Genomic DNA, 19822 nt, shown 5'->3' with positions numbered 1-19822 from the left:
CCTTTTCTTCCTTATCCAGACCATCCCTGCCTCTGTAATTTTTTTTAGTTGGCTGTCAAATCTTCCTAATGTCATAAACAGTGCTGCTATAGCCAACATGCCAGAGCAACATGCATCTACTTTTTAAAGATCAGAGAGTTCTGTTGATTATTTTAAAATAATTGATATTTTGGTATTCTCCATAACTGATGCCTACACTTTTTAACCTTACAGCTTCCTATTCCCTTGGAATAATGGCCAGAATGACCTTAGTGCTTTACTTTGTGCCAGCCAATTTACTTCACTTCAGTAGGCTTTACAATAATGGAATATTATTAAGATCCCATTTTATAGGTGAAGAATCTAACATTCAGAAAGGATCTCTTAATTTTATTATTTCCCATCCAATGTTACTCACTAGTATACTCACTAGGTACAAGTACTCACTAGGTACAAGGCCACTATCTAGATGTCATAAATCTGAATTTTATCCTTTTGCTGCCTGGCCTAGGTCTAGATAACATTTTTTTCCTACCTGTAAAGGATCAGAAAAATATCGTGCTGTTTCAACAATGTGTGAATGTTTTAGCCAAAGCTTAAAGAAGAGTTAGTTATGCAGCTTTGAGTATTTTCTTTCTTGATGAGAAGGTGGTTTCCTCTACTTGGGCCTAAAACAGACTTATGTGCAGTACTTAAACATTTCCCAAATGCCAAAGGCATTCCTCCTCCTTGTGATTTTCCCCACCAAAGTTGCAGCCACATTTCTTGGACCCATTTGACGAATGTGGAGATTTCTCAAGAGATGAAAATGAAATCTCACAGTTAGGTAGAAATGACCCTGTGCATATAAATCTGAGCTTCATACTGTTTTTCAGTAATTCCTGCGTATTTATTTGAACTGGGATTTATAGTTTATGAAGCATTTCAACCAAGCAAAAAGACAGCTAAAAAGAGGTTCCCTGGGATAAGAAACCTCAGTCTTTCTTAACAAACTACCCCTGCAAATGTTTTCATTGGAGTACACTTTAGAACTATTCATGTCCTGTTGCTGTGCACCGTAGAGTCGTAACTGATCCATCACTGACCCTCAGTGGGTTTTCAGAGGCAGTTAATCACACAGATTGCCCATGATTTTTACTTACTTTTGTAAAAGTAGGCCCCTATTGCTGATGGGCAATGACAAGTATGGTTAAAAGTCCAATGCAAAAAAAAAAAAAGTCCAATGCTTAGTCCATATCTAAAACTAGTTACTTTCAGTTTGGATATCATCTAATACATCTTAATTTGTTCAAGAATTCACTCAGTCAAGAGGATTAATTATGATTTATTACTGTTATACAAATAATTTACATTGGAATTGGCTTATTTTGCCCAGCCCTCCCTTTCCCCCCAGAACTTAAAAGAACATCAAAACTTAAAAAATTGGAGTAAAAACAGTGACTGGATAGATGTGCCAAGTATTTGGATGGTGACCAATTTCTGATAAACAAAATACATAAATACAGCACATTAGACTATTTCACAATGGTTAAATCATTAATAGTGAAGAGACTAAAATGCCTATTTGAATTCCAGAGTCTTGGACTAATATGGTATAACAGAAGAAACCAAATGTGTCATGCAAAACAAAACGTGTTTCTCTACTAAGAGGTCATGTTAACAAATGCTTGCAGGAAAGTAGTCATTCTAAAATACCTGTGTACAAATTAGAAAGTATTTACACAAAACTGACTGAAGTGCTTCCTTCATTTTAATTCACCAGAACTGATTTTGTGAAGGAAAGCCAAAGATGGACTAAAAAGAATGCTTAGATAGATAGCCTGAGATTACCTAGTGGTTAAAGCTCTCATGAATAACTGTGATCATTTAGAGCATCAGTAGATATGAAGACTAAGACTGCCAGGAAGTCACAGAACAAATTTTAAAAGTCTTCATTATTAAACATTGTAATATATGTATTTTCCATTAAAGTGTCCTCTCTGCCCCTTTATAAATTATCAATATTTTTAGAGCATTTATATTAAACAGATTCTGTGAGGTACCCTGTGAGGTAGGCTATCACTCTCCCCCACCCCTTAATAAGGGCAGAGACATTTTGGGGGTTAGCATGATTATCTAAATCTTTACCAAAATAAGAACAATTCTAGAAAGGACTATTAGCCAAAAGCTCTTATTATAGGTGTCATTTGATTGATGTAGCATGCTGAGGGCTGGGGAAAGATTTCTGCATTTCATCAATTAAGAGAAGTAAAATGGCTGATAACAAAAATTCATAAAAGGGATTTAAGAAAATATGGAAAGGGCTATTTTATCCCACTTTATATCTTAACTAAGCAGCTTATTTTACAGAATCTAATCTGAAAATAGTTTTTTTAAAACTATACTTTTAAATACACTCAAAGTCTATCTTCATAATTCACTTATTTATAGATACCTTCATTTATATATAGAACGGCTGATGACTATCATCAAACCAGTTTTTTTAAATTGCAATTACACAATTATGTACTAGATAATTTTCTTAGATAATATTTTGTTCCAAAATGTCAGTGACCTCCATCTTTACTGAATAAATTTCTACTCCTTGCTCTGGCACTGATGGTCCCTATGATACACCTTCTTCAAATTTGTCTTACTTAACTTTGACAAAATGTGCCAAGTCTTTTTAGCTCTTGAAAAGTCACTCTATCCATATTTCTTAGTTATCTAGTGCTCCCATAACAAAAACACATAAATGGAAATTTATCTGTTTTGGAGGCTACACATCCAAATTCAAGATTCGGGCTCTAGAAGAAGGCTTTCTCCTTGTGTATGCTCTCAGCTTGTTTCTTGGCAATCTTCATTTCATTCCTCCATCTCTATTTGCTCTTCTGTGCCTAATCTGCTCATTTTGTATCCTGAAGGTCATGGCTCAAAAGATAGGTTAAACTAGTATGATCTTATAAACAGTAAATAAAACTCTATCCCCAAATGAAATTATACCCCTAGTATGTTGTTATAATGTGCTGTCAACTACCACTCATAGCAATCCTAATGCTTGGATCCAACTGTGCCATCTCCAATACACCTGACCCTACTACCAGTCAGTGTGTCAATCCATCTCCCCTAGGGTTTTCTTCTCTTGTACTGACCTTCTACCCTTCCAAGTATGTTGTTGAACAGACCCATAGCAGACCCTCTGGCGGGTTTACTAATTGCTATACTGTGTGTCTTTGCCACTAGGGCACCAGAGTGCCCTCTTCCAAGTATAGCAATTAATATTTGTAAAATATATTTTAAGGGATGCAATTAATTCTTAACATCATAAAATCATAATTATTCTCTCAGGAGAAGTGATTTTCCCCCATCTCTGAACTTCTGTAGCCCTCAGTTTACTGATTACAGATATTTATTATTGCAGTCTCTTTTCATGTCCAAATATACTGAAAGCCCAAGCATGAATATGTATATATAGACACACACACACACACACACACACACACACACACACACACACACTCAACTATTTTATTTACAAATAGAGATGTTTTGTCTCTCCCATTGCCTATTCTTGTTATGTGCCGTCAAGTCCACAACTCATAGCAACCCAATGAACAGATCGGAACTTTCCCCTAACCTGTACCATCCTCAGTCTGACATACTCATTGTTACAGTCACTGTATTAATCCAGCTTGTTGAGGGTCTTCCTCTTTTCCTCGACTTCTCCCAGCATATCTTTTCTCAAGGACTGCCCACCAAGTGCCATGGAGTCTGAGTGGCTTAGAAGCGTCCTTCTGTCAGGATTCTGAGCTGTGTGTCGCATGAGATTGGCATTCTTCCTGCCTTGGGGCTGTTGGTGGATCTGAATAGTCACATAAGCACTACCTTTGGTTTACCAGTACAACACCTTATGGAGCTCCCCATCCTGTATAGTAAACACTCAAGCATATTTTTCAACAAAATTTTTCTTCTATGCAGAGATCTTCTGGCTTAGAAAGAAAGTGTGACAGGAGGAATAGACATTTTCCTTACTCTCATGAATGTTTATAATGCCTCCTGGTTTGTAAAAGACTTTTACCATACTTTATTTAAAAGAAGAAAAATGAACAGAGGAACTAGTTTGTAATGAGTCTGAGGGTATTATGATCAGAGCTATAATTATGCAAATATTTTTCTTGGGCTTTCAATATAATTTTAAAAATAAAGACTAAGAAAAGGAAAGAGAAATAACTAGCTTCTGTGGGAATAACAAAAAGGTGAATGTGAGAGGAAAAAGGCTAGGGAAGATTGAGCAGAGAAAGCACAGAATTTTGCAAAGAAAAAAAATGGCTTAAATTGGGCTAGAGTTAGAGGATAATGAAAGGTGGTTGGGAATTTAATAATGGAAAGGTTGATCATTTGGAAACTATCCCTAATTAGCCTGGAGAACCCATAAAGGGTGCTTAACAATATGCAAACACACTAGGGTAGTGACTGAACAAAATACCATCCGAAACAGAAGCCATTCATGGTACAGCATACCAATGCTAGGAGCTGGTGATATACCCTCATAGACCTAGGAAGTAGATATATGTCATAGATGGATGTAGTAGGTGATATGGGTGAAAATAGATGATAAAATAAAATTCTTATTTCTTAGGTTAAATTATAGCATCAAGCTTATAATCTGACATGTTGATACTTTGATTACTATGGAATGCTTTAATCAGACACTCAGGATTTCCAGTATGTCTCTGAACAGATATATTTTCTCCTACTAATCACACTTATTAAATGATCCAGGAAGTATTAAAAGAAGATGGAAGGAATATACAGAGTCATTATATAGAAAGGAATTGGCAAATACAGAGGAATTTAAAGAAATAACATATGAGCAAGAGCCTATGGTGATGAAGGAAGAAGTTCAAGCTGCTTTGAAGGAAATAGCAAAAAATAAGGCCCCAGGAATAGATGGTATACCAATTGAAGTATTTCAGATAACAGATGTTGCCCTGGATGTGCTCACCAAGTTGTGCCAAGAAATCTGGAGAACAACCACTTGGCCAACTGACTGGAGGAGATCTATATTTGTTCCCATTCCAAAGAAAGGTGACCCAACTGAGTGTGGAAACTATAGAACAGTGTCATTGATTTCACATGCAAGCAAGATTCTACTGAAGATCATCCAAAAACGATTAGAACAGCACATCAGCAGAGAACTGCCGGAAGTCCAGTCTGGGTTTAGAAGGGGTCGTGGTACTAGGGATATTGCTGCTGATGTTAGATGGAGCTTGGCTGAAAGCAGAGAATACCAGAAGAATGTCTATCTGTGTTTCATTGATTATGCAAAGGCATTTGACTGTGTGGATCATAACAAACTGTGGCTGACTCTGAGAAGAATGGGAATCCCAGAACATTTAATTGTGCTAATACGAAACCTATACTTGGACCAAGAGGCAGTAGTCAGAACAGAGCAAGGTAACACTGCATGGTTCAAAATTGGGAAGGGTGTACGCCAGGGATGCATCCTGTCTCCATACCTTTTCAACATGTATGCAGAGCAGATTATCCGAGAGGCTGGGCTCTATGAGGGGAATTGTGGCATCAGGATTGGTGGAAGATCTATTAACAGTCTGCGTTATGCAGATGACACAACCCTGCTTGCTGAAACTGAGGAGGACCTCATGCACTTGCTGCGAAGGGTCAAGGACTGCAGCCTTTAGTATGGACTAAGGCTCAATGTCAAGAAGGCAAAGATTATTGCCACTGGACCAATTAGCAGCGTCAGGATGGATGACGAAGAGATTGAGAGTGTTCACAGCTTCAGTTTGCTCAGCTCCACAGTCAACACTCTTGGCACCAGCAGTCAGGAAATCAAAAAGCGTATCGTGATGGGAAAGTCTGCTTTTAGGGACCTCTCAAAGGTATTCAGGAGCAACAGTGTCTCTCTGGAGACTAAGGTGCGCCTGATACAGGCCATGGTATTTGCAATTGCTTGTTATGCATCAGAGAGTTAGACAATGACTAGGGAGGACAGAAGGAGAGTGGATGCTTTTGAGCTGTGGTGCTGGAGAAGGGTACTGAATGTACCATGGACTGCCAGGAAAACAAACAGACTCATCTTGGAGAGGATTAAACCAAGCTACTCCTTGGAGGCAAGGATTCTGGGGCTTCGTCTGACATACTTTGGACATGTTGCCAGGAGGGACGGGTCCTTGGAGAGGGACATCATGCTTGGGAGGGTGGAGGGACAGCGCAGGAGGGGAAGACCCTCTATGGGATGGATTGATTCGATGACTGGGGTAATCGGGATGGGTGTGTCAGAGGCAGTGCGGTTGGCGCAGGATAGAGCAGGGTTTAGGGCTGTTGTGCATAGGGTCGCTATGAGTCGGAAACGACTCGACGGCACATAACAACAACAATCACACTTAGGGCTCTACCCTAACCAACTACTTCTAAGCCTATCTTTCTATCCCCACTCATAAGAAGTTTTAAAACCATGAATGATACTTGTTATAAATATATGTGTGCATCCTTTTGACCTAGAGAAGTCTGAGCTTACATCTTCAATCTGTTACAAGGTAAGAGAGAGGAAAAAGGGTTTTGGCACTTGGTTAAATCCAATATATCTAAGAAATGAGAAAGAAAAAACAAACGAATTTTAAAAACCACAAAACAAACAAACAAAACAAAAAAAAAACCACACCACAAAACACACAAAAAACCAACCCTGTTAAGCATTACAGTGCCAGAAAGCAGTACAGACGTTTACAAAAATTAATAATCATTTCAGTCTGACTTGATACTGATTTTTACTTTGCCAGAAAGAGAAACATTTTTTTCCTAAAAGAGTAGCAATATTTAGGAGAATTAATTAATGTTGATAGAATGAAGTTCCATAGATAGAGCTGTCACAAAGCTCCTCATGATACAAACCTATTTAAGGCATTTTTACCATAGATATTATGATGAGGAAGAAATAGGGACTTCTTACCCCAATCTCGCCAATGCTTTATACTTGGCAACTTCTACTCAAATATGAAGAAATCTGGACAGAGTTAAACATAAATACAGATGGATTTGAACAGACATTTCTCAGATATTTACATAAGCATCATATTTTCAGAACTGTAATGGTAGTCTCACTGGCACACTGAATAAATATTTATTAGCACCTATGAGCAAGGCACGGTGGGGGGGATTAAGACCTTAGGAATCTGACCAAGGAATATTACCCATATTCACTATGGGCAAAATGAATGTTCAGAGGAATAGCCCCTATAATCACAGCTGTCCCCCCAGATGTGACAAAGTGCTGGCTCAGGGTGAGTAGCCAATCTGGAAGCCCATTTAAGTTCAATGAGTAAGCACATATCATTTTAGGTCCAACTGCTTCCTCTCAAGTGTTCCAGAATCCTATCACACCAGCTGTTTTCCAGTCACCTTCTAGAATCTGGAAGATAATCTCAGTGGAGATATATATTTTCTACTATCTGATGTTATTTAGTGGTATATAAAAGCCCCACAACAGTTTTTATAGTTTCGAGGTGGCTTCAACTAAATGGAGAATGCATACCACCTTTGGCATGTCACTGTGATAGAATTCTTTTCCCAACATGGCTTCTTTGGTGTTGAACAAGGTATGAAGTGCGGGTGAAGCCTTTTCCACATGCATCACACTGATAGGGTTTCTCACCAGTGTGAATTTTTTTATGTTCAGTAAGGCTTCTGTTCTGAGTGAAACTTCTGTCACACTCATTACATTTGAAAGATGAAGCAGCTTCATTTTCCCACTGGCTCTCCATTCTACCTGGACCTTCCCAGGTCTCACCATTGCCATTATCTTGAGTGTTTTTATTCCCAGCATGGACCCTCTGATGTCTCAGAAGATGTGAATTCCTTCTAAAGGCTTTGCCACACATGTTGCAATGGTAGGGCTTCTCCCCAGTGTGGATTTTATGATGTTCAAGGAGGCTGCAGCTCTGGCTGAATGACTTGCCACAGTGGTCACACTCATAGGGTTTCTCCCCAGTGTGGGTTCTCTGGTGTTTGATAAGGTTTGAACTGTGACTGAAGACCTTGCCACATTCTTCACACTCATATGGCTTCTCACCAGTGTGGACTCTCTGGTGAATGACAAGGGCAGAGCTTCCGATGAAAGTCTTACCACAGTCTTCACATTCATAGGGCTTCTCCCCAGTGTGGATTCTCCTGTGTTTAGTCAGGCCTGAACTCTGAGCAAAATTCTTTCCACATTCTCGGCAACAGTGCCGCCTGCTTCCTATGAAGTTATTCTGTGGTCTGTGTAACCAGCCCTCATGCTCATCCGCTTCTGCACATGGAGGAATCTGGGCAATGCCTTCACTCAAGTGGTATGAGAAATCCCCGGGCTCTTGTACCAGAAGTTCCTCATCAGGAGACAAGTCCCTGATCTTAGTGCAGATTTCACCACCTGAAACAACAAATGCCTGGGGACTGTCAATTAGGCCCTGTCACCAAGTGAAAACCAGGGAGGCAAGCCTTCCAGGGGCTGTATATGCCAGGTATGAGGACTCAAGCATAAAAACGAGGATGGCCATAAAGGGTAAATCAGGAATGCTGGGGAGGAGGGAGACCTTAGAATGGGAGTAGAGACTTAAAGGGGTAAGCAGAGGCCACAGCAAACACCAGCAAGTGAAAGGGTTTCTGAAGCAATCCACAGAAAAAAGGAAGGAGGGGATTCTAACTGGTCACTGGACTAAGGAAACAGAAGTTACTTCTGAACCTGCCAAACAGATCTGATTTGGTGCTAGATCTGAGATGGAGCCCCTGCTGTTCCAACAATGAGTTGTGTAACTCAGACAGGTCACTCTAGCTCTCACATTCCAGGGTCTCCTGCCCCATTTTTAAAGAAATCCTTCAGCCTTCTTCCTGTCAGGCTCCAAAAAGGGAAGAAAAAGAAGTGTGTACTGAGCATTTATTAGGAGCCAGGTCTATACTAAATGCTCTATCAACTTTGTCCTACTTAATATGACTGGAGAACTCACAGGCCAGATAAAAAAAGCAAGGCACAGAAGGGTTAAGGAAAAGAACTACAGGCATACTTCAGAGACATTGTGGATTTGGTTCTAGACCATGGCAATTATGCAAATATCACAATAAATAAGTCACATAATTTTTTGCTGTTGTTTCCAAGTGCAATGAAGGTTTAAATTATATTGCATTGTATTAAGCATGCTAAATAGCATTATGAAAAATTTTACAATATTGTGAGAATGAACAAAATATGACACAGGAAAACAAAGTGAGCATAAGCTATTTGTAAAATGATGCCCACAGAGTTGTTCAATGTAAGGTTTCCACAAATTTCTAATCTGTGAAAAAGGTAGCATTTGTGAAGAACAAAAAAGTGAAGTATAATAAAATGAGGTATGCCTGTAGTAAAAAAAACTGGTCAGTTAGCAGCAGAGTTCAGAAGTCTAAAGGCTCCAAAGCTTTCTAATAACCCAGTAGATGCCAATTTAAAAAAAGGTAGCCAGGAAAACTTAAGAGAAATGAGTGTCAAATGTCTTACCCAGGGAAATGAGGCTGTCACAGGTCTCCTGCCTCTTGTCTCTGTAGAGGTTCACCTGAGATGGGTCCAGCTGTGTCCAACCAGGGGAAACGGTCATAGTCACATCTTCTACTTGCAGCACCCCCTAAAATAGTGTTGTTGGTGTTATGTACCGTTGGGTCAAAATTGCTTCATAGTTGATCCTTCAACAGGTTTTCAGAGCAGTTAATCACATGAGAGGTGACTGCCCATCTTTTTCCTTCAGAGCAGCTAGTAGTGGTTTCAAAGCACTTGTCTTTGGGTTGATAGCACAACTCCTTACCATTAAGCCATAAAAGCCCCCTACAACAATAGGCAATCCTTAATTCCTACTTCCTCTTGCCCTAGGTAACTCCTTTTTTTTTTAATGTATTTCTTTTTATCTTATTATTTTTGTGTGTGTGTGTACCGTCAAATTGGATCTGACTGGTACAGGAGGAGTTTGCCCCTCCTTCTCCAGCAAAGCATCTGGTGGATTCGAACCATGTATCTCTGTGATTGCAGTGCAGCTTCTTGCCACTAGGCCACCAGAGCTCCCTTCTAGGTAACTCTCTTAAGCTAGGCAACGTTTTGAGAGGCACATGCAAAGAATGAACATCTGACTTAAAGAAGCTCTGTAAAAAGAGCACATGAGACTACACCTACTTAATCAAATCTTTAGTCACATACACACACCCCCAACCACTAAAAAGAAAATGTTAAAACAATTAGAATAGATATTTTTACATAAAGTCCAGCAAGTGAAAAGATTTGGAAAATATAGGTCAACACAACAAAGGTATGGACTTTCATAAGACTTGTGTATTTTTGCCATAATAGGGGTAGGGACTCACATTAATGATTTTTTAAATACAATAAAATCTAGGTTGTAGGTAACAAAAATTGAAAAAATAGTACTTGGTACAGACACAAAGATATTCAACTACAACATGGAAATGTGTGTAAGAAACAAAAATTTAGGTAAGAAAAGATTGCTGAAATGAGTCATAAATAACATAAGTGTCCCTTCACGAATAAGTTCTCTGAAGGCAGAGCCCATGTCTTTATATCATTGACTAGTAGTTTATGATACTTTAAAACAAAAGTACCCGCACATTAAAATACTCAGTTTCCTTCTGTTGAACTGCCCAACTGAAGAGGGAACATCTGAGAAGCACAGAAAACCCCACAGTCTAGTAATAAAACAGGAAATGTCACTCATGTGGGCACTAAAATGAAGGAAGATAATGATAAAAAAGGAAAACAAACCTCAAAACCAAAATCCTTAGAATTAATTAAAAAACCCTCAAATTCCTTATGGACATAAGATTGGTGTAGGCACAGTGGGGAAGGAAGGGAGGGGCTTTTGTGGGAAGCTCAACAATAGTGAAAAGTGTTGGGGAAAGAGGGGGGGTCTCTAGCTTACCTGGGACTCTGGGATGAGCCTGGCAGTTACTGCTGTGTCTTCTCTGCAGCTTCCGCCCTGGGCAAAATCGGAAACCTGAAGAACTAAAAAGGCAAGAAGCCATAGATGAGATCTACTCTGGCATTCAGTTTGTCCATCTTGTAGAATTCAACTTTAAAAACTGGACTAGTAACCTTCTGTCAAACAAACTCACAGAGTGAATGTTCCTTTCCAAAATGCCTCATCTCTATCAACTATAATCCTAGTGTTTATAAAGAAAGCTAGTATGTGCCTTTAGAGACAAAAACCAGTCAGGATCCTTGAGAGGAATAGGAAATGAAGGCAAGGTTATTTTGAAAAGTAATTTTTGCTTTTAATTTTGCTGGGATAGGGAGATAAAATGGGATTTGTTGTTGTTGTTACAATGGCATTAGTAGTTCTTAGGGTGCTTTCTACTTTGATTTTGCAAAACTAAGAGGAATCCAACAAGGCTGGGGTCAGAAAGGAGGAAACAGGAGTTCTCTTGCAAAGAACTTGCAAGAGAGATTCAAGAGAGAGAAAGAATTTCAGTTTCCCTATAGGAAGTGAATTTTTCAAAGCAAAAAAACCCAAGTTGATTTGGGCTATAATATCTATTGGCTGGAATGTTCTAATGTTGTATGTCTTGAGAAACTTCACAGCACATGAGGGGAAACCATGACATAGTTTCCTATGAAGTAATTTTCATGATGTTCTAGTAACAGACTTAGGGGTCTATTCTTTGGTTTGAAATAGTCCTGTAATTGATTTCTGGACTATTCTGGCTTTACTTCTGCCTCATTTCTTCATGGCACTTAGCACTATCTATGATATTAGTCTTCCCTACTAAATGTAAGCTCCATCAGAGCAAGGATCTATCCTGGACGCCAAACACTGGCTACCACATTGGTAGCACTCCATTAACGTGTCAAATGATTTGGAGACCACTGTGTTCTTTAAAAAAACAAAACTAAAAAAAAAAAAAAAATCAAACAACCCCACAAACAAACAAACAAAATTCAATTCTTTACAAACACAATTTTAGTAAAATTTTATTTACTATATATAATTTTCTTATGAAAACTTTCCATCATTGTGTTTCAAAGTTGGGTTTTAGTTCAAAACAAAATTAGTCTGTGCTGATAGGTAACTGTCAACAGATATTTTATGTGACTCTTTTGTGAAACTGGATGAAGTCTATAGCATACATACTGACCAAAAAATAATCCTCACCTCTGCCTTGTGAGGGCTTAAATCCCAGAGATTCATGCTTGGGCAGAACCTTCACTGGCTGGAATTGGCTACTTTGTGATCCACGGGCTCTTGTCAACCTTGCTGTTTTACGATTGAGCAACTCTCGCCCAGGGTTGCTAGTTGTGACCTGTAAGTAATTAATCTGTGACCTGGAGGTAATGGATTTGTTTTTATTTGTTCAACAAATACATCTATCATGCTTCCAATGTGCTTACCCACCCACAGCTACTGAGTGAATTCCAACTCAGGGGAACATCCATCAAGTTTCTAAGGGGATAAACTTTAACAGGAGGAGACAGCCTCATCATTCTCCCAAGAAGCAGATGGTAGATTTGAACTGCCTACTCTCTTGTTAGCAGCCTACTAACATGTAACACATTACAACACCAGGGCTCCTTTCCTATGCTCCTTTCTCTATTTTCCAGGTACAACATCAAATAGCTCTCTATATATCAATTAATTTAATACAACAACAATCCTATAAGGTAAAAACTATTATAGTCTTTTTACTGAAAAGGAATCTGAGAATCAGAAATTCTAAGCTTGGCCAAGATCGCCCAGCTAGTAAATAACAATGCTACAATGAGAGCTTTAACAGAATTAGACTCTAGGCTCTTAACTATTACTCTAAGTTCTTTTTTATTACTTATATATTGGTTGTTGTTGTTAAGTGCTATCGAGTCCAAACCAACTCATAGCTGATCCTCCAGCAGGTTTTCAAAGGCTTTAAATCTCATGGGAGGAGACTGCCCATCTTTCTCCCTTGGAGCAGCTGGTGGATTTGAACCACCTGCCTTTGCATTGGCAGGGCAACTCCTTACCCACTTCTATGAAAATCCTTTTGGAAATGGAGTTAAATTCTTCGAGAATCTTAATATCTTTTCTGATCTGAAAAAAAGATGAGGATAAAAACTTCCAGCGTATAAGTTTGGGAGACCAGTAAATAAAACCACATTATGTGAAATTACCTAATACAAGACCTGGTACATGGTAACCTTCAGTAAATGCATTATTTCTTTGCAGACAGTTAAATTACAGTTTTTGACTCATTTCCATAATCATTAGTTTATGTGCTGCTTAGAATATCTAGAGTGACATTCTAGAGCCTGAAATTAAAAATTTTGAAAAGACTTTTCACTGTTACAGTGGCTCGAGTAGAGAACCACGCCAGGTCTCCTAGGCACTGGTTAGAGACTTCATTCTGGTCACATATTCTCTAAAGGAATGCATATGAAGACACATGAAAATGCAAAGAGAAAAGTGTCAGATAACAGGCAGGAAGATGCTGGTAAAAAGACACATGAAAATGCAAAGAGAAAAGTGTCAGATAACAGGCAGGAAGATGCTGGTAAAAAGACACATGAAAATGCAAAGAGAAAAGTGTCATATAGCAGGCAGGAAGATGCTGGTAAAAAGAAACTTCCTACAAGTTAAAAAATGAATCCTTCCCAAACGGTTCATGATCTAGAAAGGAAAATTTACTTCTCATTTCACTACTAAATGAAATTTAACATTATCTTCAATTATGAATGCAAGCAAGAAACTCTGGTGGTGTGGCTATCACCAAGAGAAACTGCAGATGCTTTTACATCTATGACAACCAAGCAAATATCCTTAAAGTTATGCTACTGACCTTGAAATTAACAGAATTGTATTATATACTGAATTAATAAAAAAGTTTACCACAAATTCATTTCCTATTTTCTCAACTGTATTTCAGAATATTTTTTTTTCTTTGTAATCCTTTCTTTACCTTTTAAGTATTTACAAACATTATACTGCGGAAGGAGTGCAGGGACTTAATCTTATTGCCAAAGAGGTGAAGGATCAGAAAAGGATGGAGAATCCCGAGACCTAAAGGAATAATGCCTTCCAACTCGGTCTTGAGAAAGAAACCACAACTTTAAAATCTCTACCTGCGGCTTTGGCTCCTCCAGTTGTCTCTCCAAATACTCCAACAGAATCACCACCTCCTCCCCGCTCTCCGGATCCTGCTCCCGCACCCAGCTCTGCAGCGCCCCCGGCAGAATGGTCAGGAACTGCTCCAGGACCAGCAGATCCAGGATCTGCTCCTTGCTGTGCATCTCAGGCCGCAGCCACTGCCGGCAGAGGTCCTGGAGGCGGTTCAGCGCCTCTCGGGGCCCCGCAGCCTCTGCGTAGCGGAAGCCCCGGAAGCGCTGGCGGGAGCGCTCCGACCCGGGTGCAGGGCTACAGGGCAAAAGGATCTCTTCGGCAAAGGTGGGAGGCTCCTCCTCCTCCACCTTAACGGTCAGGAGCCCCATCTGGTTCTCTGTAGACTGGGCGTCCAGGGCTGCGCGTTCTCTCGATTGTCTTGCCATCCTGGGTCACGGCCTAGCTGGATTCCGGAAAGGTGAGCAATTGCTAGTAACCCGTAAAACGCAAGCTCCTTCCTCTCGCGTGTCCAGGGACCCAGCACACCCGAGGGCAGTGCTGCACTGATTTCTCCCTAGTTTGTGTTTCTGCAGTGGCCTTCTCTGCACACCACATTGGAAAAAACAGCACAAATGATGCTCTGAAGGTGTGCGCGACTACCCCTCACACGCAGAAGTTGGGTCTAGGGCACAGGAAGCCGTGGTTGAAATGGATTCAACTTCCTGGGCCCTCTAGGAGACTCCTCTCGCTGGTTTTCTCCCAGGTTAACCCCTTAGCAAACACGTCCTTACTTGCAGTCATTGAACTGCAGTTATGGGATGAAGAAATGATGACGGGCTCTGGATTGCAAGACATAGAACTTTATTCTTTCAACGTTGGGTACCTGATGAGGCTTCCAGGCCTCCGATGTCGTGGTGGTTTTATGTGCCGTCGAGTAAACTTCACTCATTGCAATCCTATGCACTCTGAACCCTGCTCTATCCTGAGCCAATCTCACTACCTCTACCCCAATTACGCTGGTTACTGTGTCAATGCTTCTCATGCAGGGTCTTCCTCTCTTACTCTGTCCCTCCATGATGACTTTTTTTCCCCCAAGTCCTGGGCCTTCTTTGTATTTACTGAATCCCTCCCTCCTGAACTAAGCATAAGGTAAACATAGAGATGAACTTGACTTTTTTACAAAAGACTTCCCCACAATCCTTTGTTTTTATTACTACTCCATGTGATTTTCCTTGGTTTACATTCCTGATGATTCTCAATAAAAACCCAGAAAGACATAGCATAGGGGCTGCAGTTCTCCCAGCTTTTAGCTCCTTGTCTTCACACTTTCTGACCTGATCCCCATTCCTGTGTGTCCTCGGCTCTGTCTTTTCCTTCCGCCGACAACACATACCCAAATTACGTGAGACGGACCTTCAAAAATCCTTGCCTCCAAGGAGCAGTTTGTTTCAATCTTTCTAGGACAGACTTGTTTGTTTTCTTGGCAGTCTATGGAATGTTTCAATACTCTTCTCCAGCATCACAACTCAAAGGCACCAATTCTTATGTCATCTTTGGTCATTGTCCAGCGCTCTGATATATAGCAAGTAATTGTGAATTTCGTGGCCTGTATCAGGCACACCTTAGTCTCTAGACTGATATTGTTACTCTTCAGCGCTCTGGAGAGGTCCCCAACCGCAGATTTTCCTAATGCATTTTGTCTTTTGATTTGCAGACTGCTAGTGCCAAGTGTTGATTGTGGAATCGAGCAAGCTGAAATGGTTAACAATATCAATCTCTTCTCCATCTATCATGGGGCTGCCAATAGGCCCAGTGGTGAGAATCTTTGTTTTCTTGATGTTGAGCTTGAATCCATATTGAAGACTACAGTCCTTGACCTTCTGCAGCAAGTGTTTCAGGTCCTCCTCACTTTCAGCAAGCAAGGTTGTGTCATCTGCTTAATGTAGGTTGTTGATGAGTCTTCCTCCAATCCTGATGCCACATTCCTCCTCATAAAGTCCAGCTTAAAAATGATCTGTTCTGCATATAGATTGAAAAGATATGGAGACAGGATGTATCCCTGATGCACTCCTTTTCTAATTTTGAACCATGCATGCAGTGTTTCCTTATTTTGTTCTGACAATTGCTTCTTGATCCAAGTATAGGTTTCTCTTGAGCACAGTTAGATGACCTAGGATTCCCATTCTTCTCAAGGTTAGCCACAGTTTGTTGTGATCCACGCAGTCAACTGCCTTTGCATAGTCAATAAAACATAGATAGACATTCCTCTGGTACCATCTGCTTTCAGCTAAGATCCATCTGACATTTGAGATAAGGTCCCTGCTGCCAATCTCTCTTCAGAACCCAGCTTATTTTTCTCTGTCAATGTATTGTTCTGGTTGTTATTGGATGATCTTCAGCAGAATTTTATTTGAATGTGATATTAGTGATGTTGTTTGATAATTTCTACACTCTGTCAGATTATTTTTTTAATGGAAATAAATATAAATCTCTTCTAATCAGTTAGCCAAGGGTTTGTCCTCCATATTTCTTCACAAAAGCTGGTGAGTACCTCCAGGGCTGTATGTTTGTTGAAATATTTGGTATGTCATCAATTCCCTGGGGCCTTGTTTTTTTCCCAATTCCTTCAGAGCAGTTTGAACTTCTTCCTTTATCACCATTACCTCTTAAACATAAGATGTTTCATAAAATTCTTCTGAGTCAGACAACTCCTTTTGTTATAGTGACTCTGTATACTCCTTCCATTTTCTTTTGATGCTTCCTGGATCATTCAACATTCTCCCCATAGCAGAATTAAATACTGCAACTCTAGGCTTGAATTTGTTCTTTAGTTCCTTCAGCTTAAGAAATGCCAAGCGAGTTTGTCCCTTTTTATTTTCCAACTCCAGTTCTTTGCACATTTCAAGGAGCTTTGCACACATATACACAAAAACCAAACCAACTTTGCACTTTGCTTTTTTCCCCCAAGCTGCCCTTTGAAATCTTGTCAGCTCTTTAACTTCCTGATTTCTTCATTTTGCTTTGACTTCTCAGCACTCTAGGGTAATATTCCAGGTCTCTTCCAACATCCATCTCAGTCTTTTCTTCCTCTTTTGTAATGATCTTTTTCATTTTTTGTGGACAATATTCTTGATAAGTTCCTATAGCTCATCTGGTCTTCTCTCATTAGTGTTCAAGTCCTCAAACCTGTTCCTGAGATAGATTTTTAAAATTAAGTGGGATAGACTTGAGGTAAAATTTTGGTTCCTGTGAATTTATTTTCTTTGGTTTCAGTTTGAAGTTGCATGTGAGTAGTTGATGGATGATGCTGGACAGTCAGCACCTGCCCTTGTATTAACAGCTGCCCTTGTATTAACAGCTGATATTGAGCTTCTCCAGTGATTCTTTTCACAGATGTAATAAATATGATTCCTCTGCATGATTCACCATCATGTGAGGTCCATGTGTATAGTTGCCTTTTATGTTTCTTATAAATGAATGAATCAGTGACTGTACAAAATTCTAACATTTTATCTCCAGCCTCATATCTGTCACCAAGCCCATTTTTTCTGACTACTGATCCTTCTGCTTTGGTCTCAACTTTTGCATTCCTGTCACTCATTATTATTAGTTTGTCCTGGTCGCATATTCGATCAATTTCCGACTGCACAAGTTGGTAGAAATCATCTATATCCTCCTCTTTGGGTCTCTTTGTTGGTGCATGTATTTGAATGATGCTGGTGTTAACAAGTGTTCCTTGTATGTGTATGATATTATCTTGTCACTCACATCATTGTATTTAAAAATGCATCTTGAAATGGTCTTTTTAACTATGAATGTGACCTCTTTTTTCCTCAGCTTTTCATTTCTGGTGTAGTAGATCATATACTTGTCTGATTCAAAATATCCATGCCAAGCCATCTCATTTTCCCAGTGCCTACTATGTCAATATTTATATGTTCTATTTCTTTCTTAACAATATTCCATTTTCCTACATGCCAAGTGTGGTGGAATGCCAGAAGGTTCCAATGAGATTCTTGTAAAAAAAATCCTTTGATAAATGAAAGAAAAAGAAGGGAGGGAGAATGGAAGGAGGGGGAGAGAAAAGAAGGAAAGAAAGTTGGGCCAGTTCCTCCTTTAAAGCTTTATAGCCTCAGAGCATGAGGGGGAGGATCACAATGAGTTGAAATTTAACTTGATGGTAATGAGAAGAATGCTGTTACGTTAGGTGCCGTTTAATGGGTTCCCTGCATGCATGACTTATGTGCAACAGATGGAAACTCTGCTCAATCTTAAACCATCTCCATCATCTCTGCTGTTTTTTTTTAATCTTTGCTGTTCTTAAATCCATTGTTACAGTGACTATATCAATCCATTTCACTGAAGATTTTCTCATTCCCCAACAATTTGCTTTTCTACCATGATGTCATAGGATGGATGGTGAAGAGATTGAGATTGTACACAGCTTTAGTTTGCTTGGCTACACAGTCAATAGTCTTGGCACCAGCAGCCAGGAAACTAAAAGGCGCATTGCCATGGAAAAGTCTGCTGTTAGGGACCTCTCCAAAGTACTGAAGAGCAATGGTGTCTCTCTGGAGACTAAGGTGCGTCTGATACAGGCCATGGTCTTCGCAATCACTTGTTATGCATCAGAGAGCTGGACAATGACCAAGGAGGATAGAAGGAGAATTGATGCCTTTGAGCTGTGGTGCTGGAGAAGAGTATTGAGAATACCATGGACTGCTAGGAAAACCAACAGATTTGTCCTGGAAAGGGTTAAACCAGGTGGCTCATTGGAGGCAAGGATTCTGAGGCTCCGTCTAACATACTTTGGACTTGTGAGGAGAGACCGGTCCTTGGAGAGGGACATCATGCTTGGGAGGGTGGAGGGACAGCACAGGAGAGGAAGGCCCTCTATGAGGTGGATTGATTCAGTGACGGATAATTGGGATGGGAGTGTCAGAGACAGTGCGATTGGCACAGGACAGAGCGGAGTTTAGGGCTGTTGTACATAGGATTACTATGAGTCGCAAGCGACTCGACGGCACGTAACAACAAAACAACAACCATGATGTTGTTTTTCAGAGACTATCCCCTACCTTCAGCATGAAAATAGTGCGTGAGAGAAGCTTCTCTGTGTGGACTCCAAGGAGCCCTCTGGCTACAGTTCTTCCACAAGAGATTTGTTTGTTCTTTTTGCAATCTATAGTATATCCAGTACTCTTGGCCAACACAATTTAAAGGCATCAATTCTTCTTCTATCTTCCTTATTCATTAACTAACTTTCACATGTATGAAACGATGGATATTATCATGGGTTGGATCAGCACACTTAATCTTTAAACTGATATTCTTGCTCTTTAGCACTTTAATGACATTCTTAGCATTAGATTTTCCTACTGCAATACATCCTTTGATTTCTTTACTGCTGCTTCCCTACATGTTAGTTGTGTATATAATGAAAATTAAATCAGTGATAATTGCAATCTTTTCTCCATTTATCATGATGCTGCCTATTGGCCCAGTTGTGAGGGCTTTTGTTTTCTTTATGTTAAAGTCTAATACTACAAGTCCTCTTCACTTTCAGCAAGCAAGGTAATATCATCTACATATCACAGGTTTCTGGTGAGTCTTCCTCCAATCCCGATGTCACATGCTTCAACATATAGTTCTCTTTGGGGATTATTTTCCCAGGATCCAGATTGAATAGGTATGGTGAAAGAATACAACCCTGATACAAATCTTTCCTGATTTTAAGCCATACAGTATCTCTCTGTTCTTTTGAA

General features: G+C 39.8%; 1 protein-coding gene across 1 annotated transcript; it reads right to left on the bottom strand.

The window, feature by feature from the left end:
* Nucleotides 1–7526: 7526 nt before the first annotated feature.
* Nucleotides 7527–14503, bottom strand: ZKSCAN4 (zinc finger with KRAB and SCAN domains 4). The gene is made up of 5 exons (XM_006902631.1): nt 14081–14503; nt 12144–12291; nt 10914–10996; nt 9491–9614; nt 7527–8389 (listed from the first exon to the last, which is right to left on the bottom strand). The coding sequence occupies exons 1-5, from the start codon at nt 14501–14503 to the stop codon at nt 7527–7529; spliced, it is 1641 nt and encodes a 546-aa protein (XP_006902693.1).
* Nucleotides 14504–19822: the final 5319 nt, after the last annotated feature.

Source organism: Elephantulus edwardii, unplaced genomic scaffold (assembly GCF_000299155.1).
Source record: "Elephantulus edwardii isolate Elephantulus edwardi_28Jun2011 unplaced genomic scaffold, EleEdw1.0 scaffold00433, whole genome shotgun sequence".
NCBI lineage: Eukaryota > Metazoa > Chordata > Mammalia > Macroscelidea > Macroscelididae > Elephantulus > Elephantulus edwardii.
The sequence above is the reverse complement of the archived record's forward strand: the minus strand, read 5'-3'. Positions and strand labels throughout refer to the sequence as shown.

Excerpts from the sequence above, each read along its gene's own strand:
- ZKSCAN4 (XM_006902631.1), bottom strand. The coding sequence starts at position 14,503 with ATGGCAAGACAATCGAGAGAACGCGCAGCCCTGGACGCCCAGTCTACA. Across the intron at positions 12,292-14,080 it reads TGGAGGAGCCAAAGCCGCAG|GTCACAACTAGCAACCCTGG; the intron begins GTAGAGATTTTA and ends AATTACTTACAG. Across the intron at positions 9,615-10,913 it reads GGCTCATCCCAGAGTCCCAG|GGGGTGCTGCAAGTAGAAGA; the intron begins GTAAGCTAGAGA and ends ACACTATTTTAG.